The sequence below is a fragment of the Meles meles genome, chromosome 13 (assembly GCF_922984935.1).
Source record: "Meles meles chromosome 13, mMelMel3.1 paternal haplotype, whole genome shotgun sequence".
NCBI classification, from domain to species: Eukaryota; Metazoa; Chordata; class Mammalia; order Carnivora; family Mustelidae; genus Meles; species Meles meles.
In genome coordinates, this window is record NC_060078.1 from 53,341,669 (window position 1) to 53,359,023 (window position 17,355).

The following is a 17,355-nucleotide window of genomic DNA, read 5'->3' on the forward strand; positions in this document are numbered from 1 at the left end:
ATATGAGGAATTTGATAGGGAGGGTGAGGGGCTGTGAGGGGTAGAAAAAATGAAACAAGATGGGACTGGGGAGGGAGAAAAACCATAAGAGAGAGACTCTGAATCTCAGGAAGCAAAGTGAGGGTTTCTGGGGGGTGGGTGTGGGAGGGGTAGGGTGGCTGGGTTATGGACAGTGGGGAGGGTATGTGCTATGGTGAGTGCTGTGAGTTGTGTAAGACTGATGATTCACAGACCTGTACCCCTGAAGCAAATAACACATTATATGTTAATTAAAAAAAGACATATACATTGTTTTTATGTGTTCCTACTTGCTAAAATTAAAATATGTAAATTAAAATCACTTAGTGTAGCATAGTCCATCTTTATTTTCTGTTCACATGAAGTTTTTAAGTCATCTCTCTCTTTTTTTTTTTTTTAAAGATTTTATTTATTTGACAGAGAGAGATCACAAGTAGGCAGAGAGGCAGGCAGAGAGAGAGAGAGAAGCAGGCTCCCTGCTGAGCAGAGAGCCCAATGTGGGACTTGATCCCAGGACCCTAAGATCATGACCCGAGCCGAAGGCAGCGGCTTAACCCACTGAGCCACCCAGGCGCCCGAGTCATTTCTTTTTTTAACATTGATTTTACATCTGCATTTTGACATGATTGCCATTATATTTTGGTAGAAGTAAGGCTTTTTTTTTTTTAAGATTTTATTAATTTATTTGACAGATATCACAGGCAGATAGGCAGGCAGAGAGAGATGGGGAAGCAGGCTTCCTGCTGAGCAGAGAGCCCTATGGATGTGATATTAGGCGGGGCTCAATCCCAGGACCCTGAGATCATGACCTGAGACCAAGGCAGAGGCTTAGCCCACGGAGCCAACCAGGTGCCCCAGAAGTAAGGTTTTATTGTGCTAAGCTTTTGGAAGGGAAGACTGAACTCTTACACTGAAGTTATTATATGTATAATTGACACTTGAACAATGTGGTGGTTAGGGGTCACTGACCCCCTGTGCAGCTCGAAATCTGCATATAACTTTTGACTCCCCAAAGACTTTACTAATAGTCTACTGTTGACCAGAAGACTTATGATACCATAAACAGTCAATTAACACATATTTTGTATGTAATGTGTATTATATACTGGATTTTTGCAATCAAGCAAGCTAAAGAATAGAAAATGTCATTAAGAAAGCCTCAAGGAAGAGATAATGTATTTACAGTACTGGACTGTGTTGAGAAAAACTTGAATGTAAGTGTACCCATGCAGTTCAAACCATTGTCCAAGGTTCAGCTGTATATGGAGCACTATTTTATAACCTTTGTGGATGTGGGATAGTGGAAAGTTTACCTGCTTTCTGGTTTTGCCATATGTCTGTGTGTATTTATTTATAGGATTTGATTAGGTTTGCCAGTAGACATTATAGCATTCTGAGGGGACATTTTAAAAGCAGAAAAATTCATTAAAATTGCATATTGCTTGAAAGTTTAGAAGAGTAATGTATTTGGCACCTTAATAATTAGATGGAAAAAATATCAATTGACTTAGGGTTCGAAGATTGAATAGTACTGAATGGTATTTCCTTTCTTGTCCTGAAGATCAGAATTTTGAAGAACAATGATTGTTATTCAGAGACAAAAAAAAAAGATTTTTTAGAGCCTTCGGCTGAGGTTAGACAAATACAGGGCCCTTAGTTTTCTCTACTTCATATTTTGCTCCTCTTTATTTTTTGCATTTGTAATTTAATACTGCTTAACAATTAGCTATGCCTCAGTTCTCCTCCTTTTTTTCTGTCCGTTGGATGATTTCACCTGATGGGTGCAGCAGTGCACATCAGGGGATTCCCTATTGAGTCATTCTCAATTGTTGATCTTCAAAGGTGATCTGGTTAGTTGCTATGCCCATAACTTCTCAGCATTCCATGCTGCTTATCACCATTTCTGATTGGAGAGTATATGTGACATAATGGTTAAGAGTGCTGGCTTTGGAGTCACGTAGACTTGGAGTTAAATCTTGGCCCCACTACTGTGTGACTTTGGACTTAAAGTCTTCATCTTCCCAAACTGTATTTGTAAATTGGGATGCTAATAGAATCTACACTGTAAAGCTGTAGTGAATATTAATGAGGTAATGCTTGCAAAGTACTTAAAGTACTTGGTTGTGTGTTACTTTTTGTTTTGTTTTGTTTTTAATCTTTAGCATATTAAGTCTTTAGTCAGTTCAGTCACTGTGGGGAGTCGTTGACAGGGATTGCACATATTCTCTGCTTTCCATACCCTCCCTCTACTGTCTCCCCAAATTATCTCTATAATTAAATGTAGGAACCTTCAGAGAAAAGATGGATAATTCCTGCTAAGTATATGGTGTATTGCTTTGGCTTTTTTCCCTTTTCCAGTGTTCTTCTGCATATCCACCCTTTTCTCCCTGTTTGTCTCTGTTCACTCAGCTTTTTATTGTTTGCTTTATTAGCAAATTTTCAGACTAATTATTTTTAATATTTTCATCAGAGTGGTAGAGGGTTAAATCAACTACATGTATTGATTAATTCCATTTTGAGTGCTTGTGTCAGGCTCTTTGTTTTGTGCTGCATCTATTAAGTTGAGAAAGTCAGAACTAGGAACTTTTTTTCTTTTCAGGGCCAAATTCTATCTTGTGATGAATTTTGGATTTTGATACTTGCTTGAGCCTTCAGTACATTTTAAAAAATGCAACTTATTCCTGTGGTTTAGAATGTTTTCTCATCTCTACTTCTTTATTTCTGTGTACTCTGCTCAGAATGATCTCACCGATGTAGATTATGGGTAACAGGTGGTTATATCAGCTTGAGCTACAGCTTGTACTCATGTCTGTAACAGCAAGTGTTTATCCGAAGTCAGGAGAGACTAAGACTTAGTAGTAATAGGTGGATCTCATTGTCCTGATTCCTTAATGTTATTTTTATTGGGGCTAATAGCTCACCCATTTTAGGCTTTGATTTTCTATTAATGGGGGGGGTGAGTATTGCATATGTTCCGATACTGCTTTTCTCCATACTAACAACATCAGTAGAAAAAGAGGCATTTGTCTGTGATGCTATACTAGATGCACTGGCAGTGTCTTGAATTACTATAAAATAGGAGTAGTTTTGTTTTTGAAACTCTGGAGAATAAATTAGAAAGACACACTAAAAGATGGACTTTAACAACTTTCTAGGGGTGCCTGGGTAGCTCAATGGGTTAAAGCCTTTGTCTTTGATGCAGGTCATGATCCTGGGGTTCTGGGCTCTCTGCTTGGTGGAGAACCTGCTTCCTCCTCTCTCTGACTGTCTCTCTCCCCAGTTGTGATCTGTCTGTCAAATAAATAAATAAAATCTTAAAAAAAAAAAAGAACTTTCTAGAATAAAATAGGCTACAAGAAAATTATTTTTCTTTTTGTTTATATATTACAGTTTTTAAAAGAGAAAACAGTATTGCTTTTGCACTGACAGAGTCCTACCCTCTTTGGAGGGACATTGTAGTAGAGCAGTCCTGAAATACCTCTTAGATTTTTTTTTCAAGATTTTATTTATTATTTGACAGAGAGAGATGCAGCAAGAGAGGGAACACAAGCAGGGGGAGTGGGAGAGGGAGAAGCAGGCCTCCCGATGTGCAGGGAGCCTGATGTGGGGCTCCATCTGAGGACCCTAGGATCGTGACCTGAGCCGAAGACAGACACTTAATGACTGAGCCACCCAGGCTCCCCTACCTCTTAAGATTTTTGCTACAGTGCTACAGCTATAACAGAAAAAAAAAGAGAGTAGGCAATTCTTTTGGTATGTTCTGTTTCCTACCTGGTTTTTTAAGAGCCAGAGAAATTTCAAACTTGTATTGAGGTAGGTAAAAAAGATGTTTAGAAATATGTGTTTATATATATGTGTGTGTGTGTGTGTGTGTGTGTGTGTGTATATATTACTTCAACATGTGTTCATAGTTATGAAATAAAAATTTGTTTATAGCACACTAATGTCAGATAAACTTTCTCTTGAATGTGGATTTCCTTCAGAATCATGTTTGCTTAATTAGGAATTCTTATTAAATACTAATTACAGGAAAAACATAAGAAGCACAAAAGTACTTTGGGAATTCTAGTACTGCCTCAGATCCTCACTAACTAGGCTGCACAGAGCAAGTCATTTATCATTTCCTTGCTTACTTCACTTGTGAAAGGGGGAAGTGATATTTTCTCTGGTGTAGTATAAGAAATAAATGAAATATTAGCTGTAAAAATGTGCAAAAGGCCCCATAACTCCTTTAGCATGGAGTATTAGCCATATTTGATATCTGTAGCCACTTCTTATTCAGCAGCCAATTGACTCATTTAGTAAGGATTTGGTTGTCTTTTATGTCCATATTATGCTAGCAGCCAGTGTGTACTGAGCACTTAACCATATGTCAGTTACTGCTAAGAACTTTTCATGTGTTTACTAATTTAATCCTTAAAACATTACGATGTAGATACTGGTTTTTTTTGTTTTTGTTTTGTTTGTTTGTTTTAAAGATTTTATTTATATGACAGAGAGCACGCACACAGTGGGAGCAGCAGGCAGAGGCAGAGAGGGGTGGGGAAAGCAGACTTCCCACTGAGCAGGGAGCCTGACATGGGACTGGGGACTGGCCTCACTTCGAAAAGGCGGGTGCTTCTTTGTCTTCTTCTTTTTTTTTTCTAAAGATTTTATTTATTTATTTGACAGGCAGAGATCACAAGTAGGCAGAGAGGCAGGCAGATAGAGAGAGAGAAGTGGAAGCAGGCACCCTGCCGAGCAGAGAGCCCACGGGGGGCTGGATCCCAGGACCCTGGGATCATGAGCCAATCCGAAAGCAGAGGCTTCAACCCACTGAGACACCCAAGTGCCCCATCTTTTTTTTTTTTTTTTTTTAGATTTTATTTATTTATTTGACAGAGAGAGAGAGCGCAAGCGTGCACAAGCAGGGGGAGCAGCAGAGGAGGAGGGAGAAGCAGATTCCCTGCTGAGCAGGGAGACCAATGCAAGACTCCATCCCAGGACCCTGGGATCATGACATGAGCTCAAGGCAGATGCTTAACTGACTGAGCCACCCAGGCACCCCTAGATACTGCTTTTTTCATCCTTATTTCATTCGTGAGAGAGTTGAGATTTAGAGAAGTCAAGTGGCTTACCTGAGGTTGAACAGTTAGTTAAGTGTCCTTTCTGATTCCATCTACTCCATCCATTCATCCTTCCAGTTATTCAGCAATCATTTATTAACCATCTGCTACGTTGTAAGTACTTTTCTGGGACTGAGCATTCAGTGGGGAGCAAAACAGACAACTTACATTCTAGTGTGTGAAGACAAAATGAATAGAAGTATGAAATAGAGAATATATTTGAGTATATTCTACAGTGGAAAGAGTGATGCAGTGATAAAGTAAACTCATTTGTTTTAAAAAAGAAAACAAGAAGCAGGAAGGGAATTGTGGAATTGTGTGTGCGTGTGTATTTGTTTCTCTCTGTGTTTGTGTTTATAATATGGATACTGTAGCCAGAAAGAGCCTCATCAAGAAGGGGATAAAAGACCTGAAGAGAGGCAGGCCAACTGTGAGAAGTATGAGAAGTATGATCAAGGTGGAGGAAACAGCATGTATAAAACATAGGGTAGGAAAGTGTTTGGTGTTTTTCAGGAACCACAAGGAGGCCAGTGTTGCTGGCATAGAATAAGTAAAGTGGAGATTGAGTATTAGGAAGTGAAGTCAGTGAGGTAATATGGGGCAAAATTACATAGGGATTTTATGGGCTGTTGTAAGAGAAATAGGGTTTGGAGCAGAAGAGAGAAATGGGATCTGCTTAATATTTTAATGGGATCATTCTATCTACTTTGTTGAGAATAGACTATAGGGAAGTAGTGGTGAAATCAAGGAGACTGATTAAGAAGCAGTTGGTAACATTCTAGGCAAGATCATGGTGACCTAGTCCAGGGTGGGACCAGTAGAGGTTGTAAAATGTGTTTGGATTTTCTGGATTATTTTGGTGGGGAGAGCGAGAGAGAGAACCGTCAAGGGTGATATCAAGGTTTTTTGCCAGAGCACCTAGAAGAATGGGCTTTACAGAGATAGAGGAAGACCGTGAGAGGAGCAGATTTGAAGAAGAAGGTAAGAAATCATTTTGGACATATTTCAGATGCTTATCAGATACCCAGTTGGAGAAATATATGAGTTTGAAGGTCAGGAGAGAAGTTGGGCCTAGAAGCATAAATTTGGGAGATGTCAGTGTTCTTGTGGAATTTAAAACTCCAAATCTGGATGAAATTGAGAGAGTGGTATAGGTAGAAAAGAGAAGATGTCCAAGATCAGATCCTGGTTATAGCTCAGCTCTTGAAGGCCCAAATTTTTAATAATTACTATCCAATATGGCTGTCTCTAGTATTATAATAGGTACTCATTAAAAACCTGGAACATGGAGGCTGCCCTCAAGAAGCTTATGGTTGATATGAAAAACAAAATGTAGGACATATATTCGAAAGGTTTAAATTACAGTACAGAGTATAATATGTGATTACATGTCACAGTGAGTAGAAAGGACTGTAAATTTACCTGTTCTGCTTATGGAGAGATTACTTGTCATGGAAATGATTGACAAAAGTTCTGTTGGAGGAAATGGGAATTGAACTAAATCTCAAACAATGGGCAACAGATTGGGAGAGCACATTTTTGGGAGGTTCCCAAGACTACCATCAAGTTCAGTAATTTACTAGGAGGACTCAGAATTTAGAAAGCTGTTATATTCACAGTTGCTGTTTGTTACAGCAAAAGAATACAGATTAAATTTAGCATCAGGAAAAGGTATATAAGGCAGGGTCTAGGAAAGTTCAAAGCGGGGTCTTCCAGTAGTCCTTTCCCAGTGGTCATGTAGACAGCTGTTATATCTCCCAGCAATGATGTGTGGCAACAATCATAGAGTGTTGCCAACCAGGGTAACTCACCTAAGCCATGGTGTCCAGGGTTTTTCCACGCGGTTGGTCATGTAGACATGGCTGACTGCCATGAGCTGCTTACCCTTAGTCTGTAGACTCTCTGGAGATGAAGGCCCCCACCCACTGTAAATCACATTGTAAACCACATTGCTAGCTTAGATTATTTGACATTTCCAAAGGTCTCCAAGTAAACAAAGACATCTATCAAGTAGGACATTCTGAAGGTTTATTTCCCAGGAGCTGGGGGCAAGGGCCAAACCTTTCTTTGGGCAAGGTTAATCCTTTTCTGAATGGTGTTTGGCAGGGAGGGTGATACCCTCTATGTGGAGATAGCATGAGCTGAGAGACAGTAGGAATGTGTACACCATATTTAGAGAACATTGTGGTGCCTGTAATATGGGCTTGAGAATATGAACCCTGGAGCCAGACTACCAGGATTCATATCTCATCTCTCCCTTGCTAGTGTGGAGTTTATAGCAGTTACATAATCTGTAACATCTGTAAAGCAAGGGTAATAATAATACCTACTTTATAGGCTTGTTGTGGGGATTAAAAGATTAATATATAAAGCACTTAGAATATGTCCTGACAGAGTAAGTATTATAGAAATCAGGAGTTTGTTCTTTATTCTTTAGTCATTCACTCACTGATTCTTTTTTGAGCACTAGTGTGTTAAAGACTCATGTCCTGAGCCTCAGACCTTTATTTCCTGATATCTAGAGAGTTTCCAGGTATCTAGAGGGTTCGTGGCTCATTTAGTAATAACAAGTTCAATGAGAAATTAAATAATTTTTTCATACAAATGATTTCTACTAATACAGTACTTTTAACCCAGTTTTAAGATTTTCAGCCCTTGTGGGTGCTGGGGTAACACAGTTAAGCATCCAACTCTTAATTTCAGCTCAGATCATGATCGCAGGCTTATGAGATCGAGCCTTGGATCAGGCTCCATGCTCAGTGTGGAGTCTGCTTGAGATTCTCTCTTTCCCTCTCCCCCTCCATTTGTGCTCTCTGTCTCTCTGAAATAAATAAATCTTAAAAAAAAAATTATCAGCTGTTGCTTTGAAGTTAAAACTTGTATTCAACTGGCAGTCAAAGAACTTAATTTGTAGAGAAGTGTTGATCCGTAAGTTACATTAAGTGGTATTCATTGTGATGCCTCTGCATTATTCTGTTGCCTCAACTGTTACTTGAAGATGGCATGCTATGTAACTTGGCCTGTGGTATCAGTGATAGAAATGATACTTTTCTAAAGAAAGATTTTATCATAATATGCTGCTGCTTGAGGGCTTGTACTTACAGAATTGCACTCCCTTCTGCTGTGCCATCTTTTTTTTTTTTTTTTTTTTTTTTTTTTTTTAATATATCAGCCCCAGTTACATTTTTCTCTTTCTCTTTGGACCATGTAAGCTTCAGAGTAGTGACTTTGGGAGCAGGGTAATTAAGAGTGAAGAGACCTTTATCTGGAGAAGTAATTTGCATGTAAGATAAGGTGTTTTTTAGATGTGTTATAGGTTTGCTTACTTTAAACCATTTAACTTATGCTCCAAGGTAACTTTAATTTAATGTTGGTACTACGTCATATTATGATGAATAGTTTTAATTGTATATTTAAAAGTCACAGTCACAGACTTAAATCTGGATATCAGAATTAAGTAATTCCTGAAATGTATGAGTGTCTCCTTAATATACTGATTACAAAGCAAAAAAAATTATTAGCTGTTGTAAAGAATGGGCTTAATAAAGAATAAATTTTGGTGAACTGGGAAGTTAATGTTAGTTTTCTTTTTTGTGTACATTCAGGTCTGTGTATGATGACCAACCAAATGCACACAAGAAGTTTATGGAAAAATTAGATGCTTGTATCCGTAATCATGACAAGGAAATTGAAAAGATGTGTAATTTTCATCATCAGGGTTTTGTAGATGCTATTACAGAGCTACTTAAAGTAAGGACTGATGCAGAAAAACTGAAGGTAAGAAATACTTTAAAATTCTCTTTATTTTTTTTTCTCATTAAATTAGTCAAGTATCGGGGCGCCTGGGTGGCTCAGTGGATTAAGCCGCTGCCTTCGGCTCGGGTCGTGATCTCAGGGTCCTGGGATCGAGCCCCCGCATCGGGCTCTCTGCTCCGCAGGGAGCCTGCTTCCTCCTCTCTCTCTGCCTGCCTCTCTGCCTACTTGTGATCTCTCTCTCTCTGTCAAATAAATAAATAAAATCTTTAAAAAAAAATAAATAAATTAGTCAAGTATTAGTTTGTAGTGCATATGTATAAATCATTATTAAATGTACTATTTTCAGGAAGTGAATTAGTGTGTATATTTGGAAATGCTCTTTATGCTCTATTAACATAGTTGTCATGCTAATGACAGGAGTAATCTCTTTTTTGTAAAGCAAGTAATGCATTGACTTACCAGGATTTCTTTCCACGCAGGGAAATGAACTAAAAAAATTCATACAAGGGAAGGTCTCATTTGCAGTTTTAGAATTTTAAAAATGGCAATTAGTATAATAATGATAAAAAGCAATCCTCTAAAAATCAAAAAGAAAACTTACTATGAGTGATTGTGTTCTCAAAATTATTTAATAATACTGAAACTTTTTTTTGGTTTAATAACAAAACATAATTTTCTTAAAGAAAGTTGGTCTGTATTTTCTGCCACCCAACAAAAACATTTATTAAATCAGACCTGGATTCGTTCAGTCAGAATACAAAGTATTTAGTTATAAGAATTGGCCTATTTATCTTTTTTTACATTTGGAGAATTTAGCAGATAAAATGACCCTGGTTCACTAAAGGTTATGATTAGAAAACCATTATATAAAGGATATTCAGATAACAAGAGACCAAATACAGCATCAATGAGGTCACTGAGCATCTTTGTTCAGAAATTAATGAGATTTTTAATAAACTAGAATGTGCTTCCTTACTATGATGACCTAATGAGTCACTTAATATGTGGGAAAATTTGAGGTTGAGCTTTGTCTGCACCTGCAGCATTAAAATGTTGCTGTGGATTGAAATTTCCGTGTTTGATGTTAATCAACCACCCAGTGTTTGCATTCAGCAAAGTATGAATGTTTAATTACCATAAAATGCAATCACCATTTCGTACAGACAATGAATGGCACATAGACCTCATTGAAGTTATCAAAAAGGGACCAGTGGTCAATTGGGTCAGTGATTTGAATTGTTTGACAGACTTAGAGAAGCAAGTAAAGTTCAAAAATCTAGATTAAATTTGAGAAGTTTGCCACAGAATCTGTTAAAAAGAACTGTCATAAGTAATTGAAGTTAACAAAAGCCCTTTTCAATCAAAAGTTCAAGTTCAAGCTGTAGAGTTAATTTGAATTTGCATTTCTTTGTTCTAAGTTTCTCATGAAGCATGATCTGATTACAAGGGTGAGCAGTTATATCAGGGCAGTTTTATGCATATTTGTCTAATTAAGGTAAAATTATTTTTAAGGTGCAAGTTACCGATACCAACCGAAGATTTCAAGATGCGGGAAAGGAGGTGAGAATATGATATATTTCTTGCATACTCAATATGTGGATGCAGTTTGCTTAAAAATATGAACATTTCTTCTTTTCTAAGGTGATAGTCCAAACAGAAGATATTATTCGATGTAGAATTCAGCAGAGGAACATTACAACGGTAGTAGAAAAATTGCAGTTATGCCTTCCAGGTGAGTTAAACTTGTCTATAATGGAATGCTTGGCAAAACTATAATTTAATGATAGCATACAGTCATTAGTCATTATGGGAATTACAGATTATTTGGTGATTGCCCCCAAGAGCTCATGGTTATCTTTCTTATCCATTTTAGTTCTTGAATTTTCATGGTTTTCTTTTCTTATAAAGTTTTTGTTTGATGATCTGTCACATCAGGTTCCTAGAACAACCTGTACCTCTCCCATTTCCTTCCTGCCTAGTTTGTCCTTTATCCCTCACCTCCCTCCCACTGCTTTTTTGTTTTTTCTCAGAATACTTTCCCATGGAGGAGTGTCTTTTGATTACGTTTCCTTGCTTTTTCCCAATTCGCCCAATTTTTTTACTTCTAGTTTTCCACTGTTTTCTGTTTGTCACTTAAGCAGGTTGGTTTTGCTTTTCTAGCAGTCTTGCTTTGCTAATAAAGTAAAAAAAAACCTAAAATACTAGGTCTTTTCCCTTTTTTGGTCATGCCTTCACCCTCCCATGTTTTGGAAAGACTGACTTTGTTGGTTTCTGAGTTTTTGATCTTCCTGTTTTGGCTCAGATATTACTGGAAAATCAAATAAATTCTAAGAAACTCACCAGTATTTTCTCTCCCCTTATGTATCCTGTTTGAACAAAAAGAAGCCAAGGTGTATGTCATCTTTTTATTCATATAGTAAGCTGAATCCATCGTAGTGTCCCATTTTTTTAATTTATTTTTTTTGGAAGGACCCTGAAGCTCCATGTCTGGGGAAATAGAATGAGATATTTTTTATAATATTTATATAATATAAATTTAGATTAGGACACAAATTGTATGTTAAAACTTTCAGCAGATTTTATTAACTAAAAGACAGTGTTTTCTGACTTTGTGAGGATAACCTTTTTTTTAGAATCACTGAAATTCTGTTGAGTTTTATCTCTGGACCATGGATAGTTGCACATTAACTTTGATTAAATAAAATGTCCGCCTTTTATGTTCCGTTTCGGGGTTGAGAAACCTATTTCCTTATAGTAATGTTTAATAACACCTCTTCACCAACATCAGATACACTCACTGAAGTAGCCATGAACACAGTCTAAGTTTCATTGCTTTGACTCTGATTGTAATAAGCCTAAAAAATTGGGTAACTGGTAGAATGCTAAAGAGCTGAATTCAGCTTATTCCCCCGGGCATGCTTTTTGTAATAGAGAAATAAAGGGAAGTAGAGGTTAGACTTTTGTTACTGCTACTGTCTTTGCTTTCAAGGCTGGACAGACAATCTGAATTCATGTAAACACTGTCTTCTTAATAGCCACATTGAGAACTGCTTCCTTTCCTCCATCTAGCCTTCTATCTAATTATCCACTCGTGAATTCTTTTTGTGTCAGCAATTATGGTAGATATTGGAAATATAAAGTTGAAAATGACACAGTCATAGCTCTGAAGAACCTATGTTTTAATGTGAATAAGGATATAAGATATTTATTATTGTATAATTGCCTAACTCCTCCTTGGATTAGGAGGGGTGTGAGAGGATATAAGAAGTCATAGTGTAAACAGTGCATTCCTGGTATATTAGTTTTACTTGATTATTTATGAGGTGAGCATTATTTTTATATGGAAATAAGATAGATATGAAAGTTACATAAATTGCTGAGATAAAACAGTAGACGTCAAAGAAAGTTTATACTTAAGCAGCAGTTTTAGGCTTTTCCCAGGTTATATGTTTACTCTAATGCTTTGGTTGGAAAATGTGAGAAATACTGCATTACAGTGTAGGGGCTATGATAGAGGTATCCATAAAGTTCACAGGGTTAGGGTGGTTCACTGTTGCCACCATTGTAGCTTTATGGTTTTCAGACAAGTGAACTAAATATCTCTGTACACTTGAAGACCCTTTGTAAGTAGCCAAAATAGAAAATCTAGAAAAAAGTGTTGTCTGTCCGATCTGTGAAAATGTGAGCTGGCTTGATGAGCCAATGGTAATTTACTCACTTTGTGCTTTGAAATTCTACTAAGAATAAATGGTAATCTGCATAGTTGCATTAAAACCTTTCTGGTGGCAGTGTGTCATCTTGCTGAAGCTTATAACAATTTTATTAAATAATTGCGTTTCTGAGTCTATAATAGAAATGATAAAACAAAGTTGATTTGTTATGTTTATTTATGATTTTATTATAATTTAATCTCTGTAAACTTGAATTTTTTTTCTTTGTCAGTTTGGTATAAAATTTTGCTTAGTGATCAATAACACAGTTGTATTTGGTATATTTTTGTTATGTGTATTTTATTTGATATATTAAATCAAAATTAATCAATCTTGTTTACTCAACTTTGTCTCTTGATTAACTGAAGTCCAAACTTCCAATTGCACTACAGGGAAGAGATAATAATAAGTTTCTGAATATGATAATTGTTAATAGGTTACTATTTCAGTTATAGGTGTCAGCGTATGAAAGTATTTCAAATTCCAGATAGTGTGTTCACTTATATAATGTAATGTTCAATATATGAACACATTAAAATGTTTTTATTTACTTGATATATAAAATTATATTTGAAAATATAAAAGTAAATGCTTAAAATATAAGTCTGGATTAAAGTATAGAGAAAATTAATATATAAAGTATAGAGAATATTAATGAATTTATGATAGGCTCTTTCCTGCTTTAATTTTTTCATCTAAATTTTTTTCTCATTTTGAAAGCTAAAGTAATTTCTCCTTTTTAATGCAGTGCTGGAAATGTACAGTAAGCTAAAAGAACAGATGAGTGCAAAAAGGTGAGTTGGTTTCTTTACTGTTTTTAATAAATCTTTATTTTTCTATTAAAGAAATCATGGATAAATGTACTATAAATTACAATGAGTCATGTGAAGTTTTGCTTTCTACCTTTATTCTTTTTCAGAATCTAGTCTAATAAAGCAATTTGTAGCCATTTATTTGTGGATCCTTGTCCTTTAGAAGTAAAATCAAAGACTAATGATATTGTTGAAGGACAAATAGACAACTGAACAGGAATGAAAAACTATTGATTAGCTTCCATGTGAACATTGCTTATAATGAAAGGTTAAGTGTGTATAGTGGGACCACAGTGAAAGCAGTGTAGGTAGTTATATTTTGACAATCTGGGCTACTGTAGATCATGTTCTGTTTTATAACACAAATGAACACATGACAAATGAGAAATCATTTGAAGTAGTTTATTGATTATCATTAGATGTAATAATGTTTAAAATGTTTTAAAGATGAATAATTTTAAAGTAACATAAAAAAATCAGAATAAATGATAATATTCTATATTTGGAATAGGGAAATAATGATTTCCTCTTAATTTATTAATAATTGCTTAGTTATCATAGTACATTATGTACAAATGTATGCTCAGAGATTTGTGTATGTCCTGCTTTGTAGTGCTAAGCATTGAATTTTATTGGCCTTTACCAATTTGTACTAATTAGTAGTTATTTTTTTCCTCCTTAATACGTCATAAACTATCATGAAGTTATTTTATTTATGTATATATATGTACGTGTGTGTGTGTGTGTGTATGTATTCTTTTTTTCTACCAAGGTTGTACATTCTCATATTTTAAAGATCTAGATAATATAGTTCTTTGTGTTTGTTGCAGAAAAACAGGCATCATCGTTCCTTCTTGCCATTCACCATTCACTCTTGCTAAAGACAAAAATTTTACCTCTTTTTTTTTTAATTTTTTCAAAAATTTTATTTATTTATTTGACAGACAAAGATCACAAGTAGGCAGAGAGGCAGGCAGAGAGGCAGGCAGAGAGAGAGGAGGAGGCAGGCTCCCCGTGGAGCAGAGAGCCCGATGTGGAGCTCGATCCCAGGACACTGGGATCATGACCTGAGCGGAAGGCAGAGGCTTTAACCCACTGAGCCACCCAGGCGCCCCAAAAACTTTTACCTCTTTTAAGGCATAATTTTTGTGTTTACATTTATGTCTTAATTTTTTTTTAAGATTTTATTTATTTATTTGACAGAGAAATCACAAGTAGGCAGAGAGGCAGGCAGAGAAAGGGAGGGAAGCAGGTTCCCTGCTGAGTAGAGAGCCCCATGTGGGTCTCAGTCCCAGGACCCTGAAATCATGACCTGAACCAAAGACAGAGGCTTAACCCACTGAGCCACCCAGGCACCCCCATTTATGCCTTTAAATAACTAACTTTTTTGTTGTTGTTGTTATAGTTGAACTTTATTTTTTTAAATTAACATGTAATGTATTATGTTTCAGGGGTACAGGTCTGTGATTCATCAGTCTTACACAATTCACAGTGTTCACCATAGCACATACCCTCCCCAGTGTCCATCACCTAGCCACCCATCCTTCCCACCCCCCTCCACTCAAGCAACCCTCGGTTTGTTTTCTGAGATTAAGAGTCTCTTATGGTTTGTCTCCCTCTCTGGTTTCCTATTGTTTCATTTTTCCCTCCCTTCCCTGTTGGTCCTCTGTCTTCTCAAATTCCTCATATCAGTGAGATCGTATGATAATTGTCTTTTTCTGATTGACTTATTTCGCTCAGCATAGTACCCTCTGGTTCCATCCACCTCATTGCAAATGGCAAGATTTCAGTTTTTTGATGGCTGCATAGTATTCTTCTCTCTCTCTCTCTCTCTTTCTCTCTGTCACACACACACACACACACACACACACACACACACACACACACCCCACCCTACATCTTCTTTGTCCACTCTTCTGTTGATGGACATCTAGGCTCTTTCTGTAGTTTGGCTATTGTGGACATTGCTGCTATAAACATTCCGGTGCATGTGCCCCTTCGGATCACTATATTTGTATCTTTAGGGTAAATACCCAGTAGTGCAATTTCTGGGTCATAGGGTAGTTTTATTTTCAACTTTTTGAGGAAGCTGTATACTGTTTGCCAGAGTGACTGCACCAGCTTGCATTCCCACCAACAATGTAAGAGGGTTCCCCTTTCTTAGCATCCTTGACAGCATCTGTTTCCTGACTTGTTAATTTTAGCCATTCTAACTGGTGTGAGTTGATATCTCATTGAGGTTTTGATTTGTATTTCCCTGATGCCAGGTAATGTTGAGCACTTTTTCGTGTGTCTGTTGGCCATTTGGACATTTTTGCAGAAATGTCTGTTCATATCTTCTGCCCATTTCTTGATTGGATTATTTGTTCTTTGGGTGTTGAATTTGATAAGTTTTTATAGATTTTGGAGACTAACTCTTTATCTGATATGTCACTTGCAAATATCTTCTCCCATTCTGTCAGTTGTCTTTTGGTTTTGTTGACTGTTTCCTTTGCTGTGTAAAAGCTTTGATCTGATGAAGTCCCAATAATTCATTTTTGTCCTTGCTTCCCTTGCCTTTGGCGCTGTGTCTAGGAAGAAGTTGCTGTAGCTGAGGTCGAAGAGGTTGCTGCCTTTGTTCTCCTCAAGGATTTTGATGGAATTCTGTCTCACATTTAGGTCTTCCATCCATTTTGAGTCTCTTTTTGTGTATGGTGTAAGGAAATGGTCCATTCATTTTTCTGCATGTGGCTGTCCAGTTTTCCCAATACCATTTGTTGAAGGGACTGTCTTTTATTCATTGGATATTCTTTCCTGCTTTGTTGAAGATTAGTTGACCATAGAGTTGAGGGTCCATTTCTGGGCTCTCTGTTTTGTTCCATTGATCTATGTGTGTTTTTTTTGCCAGTATCTTACTGTCTTGATGATTACAGCTTTGTAATAGAGCTTGAAGTCTGGAATTGTGATACCACCAGCTTTGATTTTCTTTTTCAACATTCCTCTGGCTATCTGGAGTGTTTCCATACAAATTTTAGGATTATTTGTTCCATTTCTTTGAAAAAAGTTGATGATATTTTGATATGGATTGCATTAAATATGTAGATTGCTCTAGGCAGCATAGACGTTTTCACAATATTTGTTCTTCAATCCATGAGCATGAAACTTTTTCCATTTCTTTGCGTCTTCCTCAATTTCTTTCATGAGTATTCTATAGTTTTCTGAGTACAGATTCTTTGCCTCTTTGGTTAGATTTATTCCTAGATATCTTTTGGTTTTAGGTGCAATTTTAAATGGTATTTGCTCCTTAGTTTCTCTTTCTTCTGTCTTGTTGTTGGTATATAGAAATGTAACTATTTCTGTGCATTGATTTTATATCCTGACACTTTACTGGATTCCTATATGAGTTCTCGCAGTTTTGGGGTGGAGTCTTCTGGGTTTTCAACAAAGAGTGTCATATCATCTGCAAAGAGTGAGAGCTTCACTTCTTTGCAGATTCGGATGTCTTTTATTTCTTTTTGTTGTCTGATTGCTAGGACTTCCAGTACTATGTTGAATAGCAGTGGTGATAGTGGACATCCCTGCCATGTTCCTGACCTTAGGGGAAAAGCCCTCAGTTTTTCCCCACTGAGAATGATATTTGCTGTAGGTTTTTCATAGAAGGCTTTTAGGATATTGAGGTACGTTCAGAATGGTTTGATAACTATCTAACTGAATTCCTGGGACCAGACAGAATTTAGGATTCCTAGTCCTCTGCCATCTTACTCTTCCTCCTGAATAACTTTTTCCAGTTTGGACTATTATATATATTATATATATAATTTCCAGTTTGGACTATTATATATTTTTTCCAATAATATAATCTATTATTTATATTCAGATTTCCCCATTTACCCCCCAGATGTGTTATATCTTCATTTCCTTCTTGAAACATTGGTCTTCCTGCTTCTGGTTTTCATGAAAGGGTCCAGGTCAGCT

The 17,355-nt window shown here is 36.6% G+C and overlaps 1 protein-coding gene across 2 annotated transcripts in view; it reads left to right on the forward strand.

The window, feature by feature from the left end:
- EXOC6 (exocyst complex component 6) overlaps positions 1 to 17,355 on the forward strand; it is a 216,824-nt gene that overhangs the window by 27,373 nt on the left and 172,096 nt on the right. Inside the window, exons 1-5 of one of the 2 annotated variants that reach the window (XM_046027816.1) lie at positions 6,053 to 6,104; positions 8,729 to 8,900; positions 10,392 to 10,439; positions 10,521 to 10,611; positions 13,338 to 13,383. In XM_046027816.1, the coding sequence (XP_045883772.1) occupies positions 8,769 to 8,900; positions 10,392 to 10,439; positions 10,521 to 10,611; positions 13,338 to 13,383 (317 nt within the window). In that variant the 5' untranslated portion in view covers positions 6,053 to 6,104; positions 8,729 to 8,768. Of the gene's footprint in view, positions 1 to 6,052; positions 6,105 to 8,728; positions 8,901 to 10,391; positions 10,440 to 10,520; positions 10,612 to 13,337; positions 13,384 to 17,355 lie in introns of those variants that run through there. The other variant, XM_046027815.1, reaches the window with a different exon arrangement.